Here is a 10249-nt window from a genome sequence, read left to right as displayed (position 1 = left end):
CCCTGTTGCCAACACCAGCGGCACAGCCAGTCGTTAACCTGGAAAGTCCATCTCCTCCTCCTCTCATCCATCCCCCTCACTGGCAGGATTGAGGAGAAGATGACCTGGGCTCCCAAGTGTTACTTAGATTGTAGGCCTACCTTCATGTGTAACTGAAACAATCATGAAATATCCCCCTTCTTATGTAGTGTGTCATAATTTCCAGTGTCAATTTTACTTATAGGTAAAAGGAAATACTTGGGAAAGTGTCAATTGTAGGAGGGTGAGTTACTTCACCGAACTAAATTCATTTCTTATTGTGATAAAGTTTGCTTTATTCTCTCTCCAACATCTTTCTACTCATTGTTACCCTCTTAACCTTTAATGGAATTTCTGGTATTCCTTAATATTTTCCATAGTCTCACAGATCTGTAAAATGGTTGTAATAAAGGCAGAAATACATTACCTAGCAATTTTTTGGTCTTAAAAATTTTACCTTAAAAATCAATAGCTTCCTAGAGTCATAAATAAAATAACTACTTAATAGTAACTGTGCTTCATGTTATATCATTTTTTAAAGAAAACAAATCAATAGCAATAAAATTCAATAGACATTTTGCTGGGTGTACTAGAGTGACTAGTATACACACAATTTTGCCAGAAGTATCTAGTGATATCATATGGATTTGTACTATGTACGTCCATTCAAAGTGTTTTTAATAACACAGAGTAATTTGTCTTTTTCTCTATGGTTCTATTACATTAATAGTTTTGTGCACAAAATCTCAGGATAAATGTATTTAAAACATGCTTTTGTGTATATAATAATCAATATTGTCCATCTGGCAAAGATACACTTTAATTCAAGTTACACAGAAAATAGTCAAAGTATTTACCAGATGTCTCAATAACTCTAAGGTAAAAATACATGCTTGAAACAAGATGTCTGGGAACATATGCGCAATATAAATTTGCCCCCAAAGTTCATCTGTTAACCATTGTATTGGCATCATCACTTCTTTCCTCTAATTTCAATCTAATGTAGAGTTATAAACTTTGACTTTTCGTCTTCCAGAAATACCAGCTTGCTTTTTAGAAGGGAAATAAAGACAGACAAAAAAAGAAATAGCAAGACTAATATGAGAACCTAGTTGCCTAAAAGTGAACCTGAGTCTTCGACACTCAGCATTAAAGTGAATAGCTTCAGCTAAATAACCTCTTTTTAGTAGCTTTATTTTTATAGGCAAATAATCATGCCAGATAAATACAATATTCCCATAAGACAACTATATTTCTTCTCAGTACAAATCAGTACAAACTCCTCCTTGTACACTGTGTAAGGAAAATTTTTGAAAAGTTTAAATTACAGTGTCTTTTATATGTCATAAAAATGTGCATTTTCTTTACAACCAAAACCAAGGCTTCTGTAACTTACAAATTGCCTTTCTACGTTTTGGGCTTTCTTGCAGGTGATAAGCAGCTAAAAGTTAAGTGTTTTCCTAGTTATTTCTCAAGTCTCAAAGCCATAGGCATGGGCATAGCCCTCCATGACTCTGAATCCTACTGTTTAGCTCGGAAGTGAGCAAGGGACATCTTGTGGCCTGTTAGAATGAGGGAGACTATTAGAAGAATAAAAGGAGGAAAGTGAGCCAAAGTGAGCTGTGATTTTTCATTAGTATTTTACATTCATATACAAATAAGGTCAGAAAGTAGTGGAGGTTTGAGCCAAGCTGGAGTCTCTTCAGGCCAGTGCATCGGTTCAAACTCTGCTTGGGATCTTAGAAATTGTGCTGGCAGATGACACCTTGCATGAAATAGTTTCAGTATCCAGGATCTTATATGCACATTACTGTCCTGCCACTGAACTGTTCTAACGTAGAATATAACTGATATCTCAAGGTAGCTTAAAGTCCTATTGGTGTCCTTGGAGCAGTGTAAAATTCAAGGAATAGTGTAAAGAATTAAAGAATTCAATGATTTAATTAAAAAGCACGTTTAGCATTTAAAGCTAAACTTCCTTTTTACCTGATTCTTATGGTTGCAGAAACAATATTGAGCCCTAATGCTTAAATGTCCAAGGATCAATTAAAAAGCATCTCACTACGGGAGGGCCACTAAGACGTTTAAGAGGCTGGGAGCTTCTGACATCAAATGAGAGGCTAAGAGAATGAAGCTGGTTTAGCCCAGAGATGAGAAGGCAAAGGAGAACTTAATTCCTGTCCTCCACTGTTTAAAGGAGGGTTATAGAGAAGGCAAAGTCAGACTCCTCTCAGAGGTGCACAGCAAAAGCACAAGAGGCAACAGTCACAAGCTGCAAAAGGGGAAATTTGGATTGGATATAAGGAAAAATTCTTCAAAGTGAGAGCAATTAAGCACTGCAGCAGGAGCCCAGGCAGGCTGTAGAGTCTCCATTCTTGAAGATTTTTGGAACTTGACTAGGCAGGGCACCTGAGCAACCTCATCTAACTAAGAAGTTATCCCTGCTTTGAGTAGGAGGCTCACCAGATGAACTCCAGATGTCCCTCCCAAATTAAATCTTTCTATGATTCTAAATTATATTAAATATTGTGGGGTTGGGGCCAATTTTGAGTATGAGAAAGTGACTCATGACTTTTGAATAACTCAGGTTATTAGGAGAGACCTGAAGCCTGGGGTCATATTTTAACTAAATATATACTGGTATCTAAAATGCATGATCTGATTGACTTTGTCCTCTTTCAAATGGAATGATGTGAAGAGACAGAGAAAGCATCACAGACTGAAGAAAACAAGTTATTAGGAAGCTTTTAAATATCGTCCATGTATTCTTCACTGCAGCTTTGGTATTAAATAGAGCTTCACTTTTCTTAGTTATATTAAATAATTTTGAGATAGGTGGCATAGGTCATTTGCATCCAAAAATGACAATGCAAACAAAAAGATGACATTACCAGAACTCCTTTAGGATTATATTACAAAGTTACATCCTGTCACTTTATGCAAATACTATCCCTCCATAAAGGAATCGGAAAGTGAATGATTAATTGCAGACTAAGGAGCAGAATCATATGCAGCCTTTTTAGAAAGAAAAAGAAAGAAAAGGAAAATCAAGACATCAGCTTCTGTACCAAAACTGTTTTTAGACATATTCAGTATAACTGTGGAAAACTCCAGAGTTCTGAGGTAAACGACAAAGAAACTTTTGCTGATAGCACAATGGATGCTCTGACAGATTTTGAATTGTAAGATGAGGCTCTTAATTACTAGGTTATGACCTTAAAAAGTTGCATAGCATAACTGAAGAAACCTAGAAATAATATTGTATCTTGATGTATATTGCTTAGGAGTGTTACTAAAGTAATGCTCTACAAATCAATGTAAAGGATAATAAAATAAGAAAATCAGAGCAACATTTGACAATGAATGAATACACTTTGATAGACTAGCATCCATTTCAAGTGCAAGAAGGCTGGAATGTATAAAATGTTCTTTGCATGAAAGAGAATTGTAGCCATTATATATTCAGTTTTAGTAAAAATGAGAATATAGAAAAGAGTGCTTTTTGGAATACACAAAAACTCTGGGCAGCACTTAAAATCTACAGGTATATTACTCCAAGTTACTGAATAAATGTTAACTAGGAATCACTTCTTTAATGAATGTGTTCATTTATTAAGCTATTCTTAGTACTAGTTCTTTTACAAAATGCTAAGTGTTTACAATAAAGCAAAATGTCAAAAAAGGAGGTAATTATGAGGCTAAAATATGACCTAGTATTTTATTAACTATTGATTATATAAACCAATTGTAATTTGTTTTTCAGTAACATTATATATACAGGTCAAAAATAGCCTAGCATTTAAGAACATCATCCTACCCTTCTTATCAAGCACGGTTTTTATTGAGCCATCAACAAGAAAGTTTTCTTCTATTAAGAATTAGAAGATTATGCTAAATGAGTCTAAGATTCTGATGTCAATCAGTGGGGGAGAAATAAATGTTTTACAGCTGCCATTGTCCCTACTCTTTTTTTTTAAAGGAGTAAGTATGTTTTTTTACCTTCACTGCTCTTTTGGGTGTCTCAGCCAAGATAGGAGGGAATATTCCTTTGTAGAAGCCAAGCAACCTATTGAAGAAACAAACAAATTACTTTTGTATGGATAAACAAAGGAGCATTACCAAACTGGCAATTCTGTTTTCACTTTTGAATAAAGCAAATAACCTTTCAGTGTTTTCAAGCATACAGATGAACCCTTCTAGTTAATAGCGACAACCTCGTTGCTTATTTGTTAGGTAAGTAACAGGCTACCAATTCTATTATGTGCTGGTGAGATGACAATCAAAAATCAGCAACGAATAAGTAAAAATTCAATCCTTTTATCCTGAATAGACAGAAAATTGTATTTAAATGAAGAAGAACAGTTCTGACAATGAAGGCGAAGCATTATTTCATTGTATTCATTTTCTTGCCATAGTAATGATGATATGATGCTATTAAAAAGTAAGATCACAAAATACAGACTTGGAAAAAAAAGTGACTTCACCAAGTTGCATACAAAAAACCTGCATACTCATCTTCAGAGGTTAGGTTAAGGTGTCTTTTAAAGTCTGTTTCTAAATGTACCTTGAACTATATGAACGGATCTTTATTTGACAACTTTTAAGCACAAGTTAGCTATTCACAGAGATGTAACAGAATACACGTATTTCATCTTGGAAAAAACATTTGGGCAATATCTAGTTACTGTACTCATACAGGTCTCTGCCCTCGTCTTGGTGTCTGGCCCCATTAAGGGGCCTGGCTAAGAAGTTTACAATAGCTGCTGTCTTTGGAATTAGGACAGGAGACCAAAACCAACTCGCTGCAGTGTTCAGCATTGCATCATCTAGATTTTACATGCCTGCCCTCCCAGAGAGGAGCCCAGAACTGTGACTCTATCAAACACTGCAGAGCAGAGAGGCTTCAGGGTCAAGGTGGAGGTCAGCTGGCAGAAAACACATCAAAGCGCACCCACAACCTTCACTAGGGTGACCCAGGGGATACTCCAAAAAGGAAGATGTAAGGTATCCTCTGTGCTTTCCAGCACATTTAAGAGCATACTTTCTGGTACAGGAAAGAATGCCAGAGCACTCTGTGTCCTATTGATCCCATCTGCCATCCTGACAATATCACATGGCTAATGTGTAACAGAAAATGGCTGATGACAAACACAACAGAACATCAATATCGCTTGCCACAAGGATACATGGTATTTGCAGACAGCCTGAACTCTGCTTACAAGGCCAATGAGGATGCATGAAGCTGGCTCTTGGGAATGCTTTAAGTATCAGGCAGTTCTCAAGATCACCAGGTCAGGTAAGAGCAGACATAGTTCCTGTGTGCTCGGCCTCCACATTACCTAGTGCACAGGGAAAGGTCAGAATGACATCTGTACAATCAGCAAGGCAAGGTTATATCTTACAACTTATCCATCTTCAGAACTTATACACTTCTTTCACGACTGCAAGAAGACAACTACAGAAGAATCACTTTCTGAAGCAAAACATTTTTATCTTGTCTTTAAAATGCTGGAAGATGGTGATTCACCTTTATAAAATGGCCTATTACTTGGAATGCTTCTGCAAAATGTGGAAAAGTCATCAACGGAGACTCCCATGGTTATCCTGAGCGCATCAAAGGAAAACAATTAAATTCACACTCCCCCCCACTGTAAAGTACCACAACTGCTATACCATCTTTCCCCCCCTTCTTCTGATGCCTCTCTGAAGCCCTCTTCTGAAGCTGCTCCTTCGTAAATAAAATATTTTAGGCTTTGTAAGATGTTCCAGAGCAGGTATATTGCTTATGCTTCCTGTGGAGTGGCCAAGTTATGGATTCTAGTCCATCATAAAAGGGAACTTTGGGCATTTTATACAAGGATGGTTTCATGTCAAAATACTCAAAAGTCTTTGCAGTAAAAGATTTCAGGAATTCAGTTTAGGAGTGAGATGCTTAAATTTCCCCTAAGTCTCACTTCAGGAACTTAAATATATATATAGCTATATATATACTGGATTCAATCTTAATCTTTAAAGGTTTACACATATTCAGAGTATATTCTTGCAGATTCAGCAAGCTATTGAAATGTTAAATAGCTTAAAGCATGTGATTCATGCAGTCTAACCTGAGTTCAAACTGAAATTGATGTTAAAGTAGGATAAACTACAAGAACACAGATCCCTATAAACACATTCTTCTTTTCAGCTCAGTCTAAAATATTGTAAGCATATCTACAACAGGCATCCTGTTTAGGATTTCTAGTGCTCCAGCATAATTGGAATTGGAAGATGGAAAGTGCTCCACTGCTCTACTCACAGGTGTAGCTCYGGCTACAGAAAAGTGAGACCTAACCTTGGTCCAGATTTTCTCATTATTAAGAGATGCATGAGCAGAGAAATGGGCAGTGTAAAGCAACAACTCTGTTCTAAAAGCACACAGTAGCTTTACCTAGCCTTACATAGCAGTACAGGTTGTTTTTCCAGCGCAGCTTTATGTATATCAAAATGTATACAGCTACTGAATATATAAATCCTGTAGCGTACCTGTGGTCCCTGAGGATCTCAGGGAAAACTGTCCAGTGAAAATGTGGAGGGGAAAGATATACTAGGAATTCAAAAGACAGATCTACCATCTCAGCAATCTTGGGAGGCAGACAATCATTTCTGGAAAGGAATCCACCATTATATCACACTTAGGTGTTGAAATACCAGCTATACAGATGATCAGCAGGCCAGGTTGTGGTTTGTTTGAAAATCTTGGAGAAACGTGAACTAAAAATATGAAAAACAATTATCCACTGCTCCTGAATCACTGTGCATGCCATGTCAAGTTGATTTGCTTATTGCAGCTGTAAGGCTAACACTGAAGGTTTTCCTGGAGGAATCTCTACTGTGAACCAGGAGAATCTGCAAAGCTCAGCCACTTTATCTGTGGCTGTAGGAATCCCTAAAATTTTAAGTGATCTATAACTGAGTTTCACTGCTTTATGCCTTCTTTCTTTTGTGGGGGCAAATTTCATCATGAAAAACATACAGGAAGGGGTTAAGATCTATCCCTATGGAACAGTAAATTTAGAAATCTAAAAACACATGAAAACTTTGAGTATATACCTATATATACGTGCAATATATAATTCAGTAAACATAGTAAGAACTAGCTCAGTATTGAATTATGAAATGTGGTTTTGTTTTTTTTCCATTCCACTTGAAATAGAAATTAAACAATATAATTAGTGAGATGAAAGAAACAAGAAAAAGGAGGAATTAGAAGACAATCACATCTCATCATCAATATGGTTATTGTAGCTGGCTAAATTTTTGCATAAAGCATAGTCTCTTTCAGAAACTTCTGTGTCTGAGATGGAGGTCAAGCAGCTGCCCTCATTTTTTTCCAAATAATGCTTTATAAATCTTGCCCATTAAAGATATAATTCTTTGAAATCTTTGCAGAATGAGTTATTTATTTATTAAAAAAAGAACTAGCATGATAATAACAAAAACATTAATGGCCATGTCAGCCACACACAAAGATTGTATACTTTCTTCTCTTTTTCCCTTGGTTAGTAACACTGTGTTAGCCTACTTGCACATGCTATGTAAAATTTTTCAAAGCCAACTAATGAGTGGTGATGACATCTCACATTTGAAAGATATTACCACCTGGATTTAGGTCTTCATCAGAAATTCAGCAAAATTATGGAACAGCGGCAGCAATCACTGCAGCATGTGATAGGAGATGATGTGATATCATATTCCCATCTAGAAACATTGGAAAGAATTAACAGGTAAATCTCTAACAGAAACAGAACTACATTTTATTTTGTTTCAGCATTAAGGGTCTAAATGAACATCACCATCCAATTGTATTCTGGGCAACAGCCCAAACTCATCTTTGGAATAGTAGATTTTGAAACATTACAGTCAATCATATCATCTCAATTTGTCCTTCTTTCAGACTTTCACTGTCCTTCTGGTTTCCATTTCTTGTCTGGAAGCCTTGAGTCATTCACCCTGGCAAGATGACCAATCCAAATCAGTTATTTTCTCCAAATTATACTGAAATTGGGATCTTGCTTAGTTTGTTGTTTTCTTCCTCTGTTTTTCACATAATTTTCCCTTTAAGGATCCAATAAAGTTGATTGAAGGCATGAACGCAATATCCCCTTTCTTCTAGTGATGTCAAATCCAAGTCTCTTACCCACATTGTTTTATAATTGAAACAAAATACCTCTTACGTCCAATTCTGCTTTCAGTACCACTGCATTATCCCAAATCTAAATAAAAAACCTAGGTTTCATGACTATGTCAGTTAAATTAAACGTAATGTGTAACTTTCTAATTTTACAAAAAAATTTATTTCAACAAATGGAAGGAATTTTGAAGACATATTTGGCAGAAGGGTGGGTGTTATTCAAAGGAAGGAAGGAAACATTTCTAAATGTAATAAAATTTGCTTAAAGTTTTATTTTTACCAGGAGAAAAGTATCTTCTTATTTCATGGCTTGTAGCATGTTGTGAATTTATTACTAATAGAAAGTAAAAACTATTGAAGACAGGGCAATATTGCTTTAATATATGTTACTAATGAGAAGTATTCTTTATCTTGACCTGGTCAGAAATATCGAAGAAATTAAATTCCCAATACGAGAATTAAGGAAAAATGTAATTTTTTCACAAGTAAATGTAATCCAGAATTATGTGTTATCATGTGGCTACAGCAATGCTGATGTTATACTATATGCCAAGGGGCCAAGGGGCCAGCTATGACAATACAAGAAGCAGATCAACTAATGAAAGAAACTCCCCAAATAAATTAAGGTAACAACGCATATGAAAATTGACTGGTTATAAAGGAGAACACTGTCAGTGAAAGGCACTCCTAAAGTAGTTCCGAAAAATACTAAGCAGAGGAGGAGCTGGCTCAGAAATTATTAGACTGGCCAAGAAATGGATTAATAATCAGCATCAATTTACATCACTTATTCAGAATGACAGTCACCATTGTATTTACTGCATGTGGGTCAGATTATGAAGTTGTTATGATCCATCATCCATGTGACTGTGTTATTCTTACTGAGAAACGAGTCTTTCTTTCATGACTTTTAATCACCTCTCAATCTCTTGCTCAAAATCCTTGTTAATTTTTGGCTTTCTAGCCTGCACTCTGAATTTAAATGAGTTATAGGACACACCTAAAAATAAATTCCTCAAGAGGGGGAAAGATGAAACCTTTCCCTTCCTTTCTTTTGTCTATGATAGCAAAATATTTGTTAACATTTCTCATTATTCTAATGAGGGTCTAGCCCTCTCTTACACTATATATTTCTCATATGCTTTCTGGGTTTTGCTACACTCAAGTACCTAAATAAAATTCTAAGAAGGTGAAGTCTGAGCCATGTGTTGTAATGCACAACAGAGCCTAAACAGTTCTTGGTGCATAAAAAAGAAATATCTTGTTCAGGCTTTTTGTTTCAAAGAAAGATGATTATAAATTAAGTGGTACATTGTTACCATGTATTGTTTGAGTAACAGATTCATATATATTAAATTTATTTGGATTTGTTTAAATTTGGATAGTGAAATCTATTTCAGATAGAACAAATAACTAGAAGAGCTGAGATTAAAAAGGTGCTAAATTAATGAAGTGATTGTCATATGGCTGTCAGAAACATTTCAGGCCCCCACAGGACAGGCATCCATGCCATGGCACGCCTGCAGGCTGCGCCGGGGGTGACCATTTACTGGCCACCCCCAGCAGAAGATCTCACAATAGGTGGCCTGATGCTGGAGCAGCCCTCAGCACTGGCAAAGCCGGTGGCTGCTGCAGCCTATGTTTCGTTGGGGAGAGCACAGTGCTCACACCCCTGCTACTTGCTTTGCAAGTGCCAGGGCCTGTGAGGCTGCACTGACTGCTGCTGCCAGGGGAGCAGTCAGGCTATACGGGATGATGGCAACTGCCAGTGGTGAAGAAACAGACCCTACCAGCGGCAACAATCTGTGCCTGCTTCCGCGACTGCCACCCCTCTGTAGCAGAAGAGCAAAGCTCACTCTCCAGGGTTGGTACCACTTTTCTCTGCTCTTTCTTAACACATTTCTAGTAGTCTGGCCCCCAGTGCCAATGAAGGAAACATCAGTTTTGCCCACGCGTCTGAGAGCCCTTAAGCTGTTCTGTTTGATGTAATTCCTGTTGAAATCAATGCAAAAGGAAGCGTTATTGTCACTGGCAGCTGGACTCGGCTTTTACAGAATTGTC

The 10249-nt window shown here is 36.8% G+C and overlaps 1 protein-coding gene across 2 annotated transcripts in view; it reads right to left on the bottom strand.

The window, feature by feature from the left end:
* The window catches only part of SLC25A21 (solute carrier family 25 member 21), a 159947-nt gene that overhangs the window by 29564 nt on the left and 120134 nt on the right, over positions 1–10249 (bottom strand). For both annotated transcript variants that reach the window (XM_026090850.1, XM_026090849.1), the window contains exon 4: positions 4018–4084. In XM_026090850.1, the coding sequence (XP_025946635.1) occupies positions 4018–4084 (67 nt within the window). The remainder of the gene's footprint in view (positions 1–4017; positions 4085–10249) is intronic.

Source organism: Apteryx rowi, unplaced genomic scaffold (genome assembly GCF_003343035.1).
Source record: "Apteryx rowi isolate R43461 unplaced genomic scaffold, aptRow1 scaffold_88, whole genome shotgun sequence".
Classification (NCBI taxonomy): domain Eukaryota; kingdom Metazoa; phylum Chordata; class Aves; order Apterygiformes; family Apterygidae; genus Apteryx; species Apteryx rowi.
This window is presented reverse-complemented; position numbering and strand designations above follow the sequence as displayed.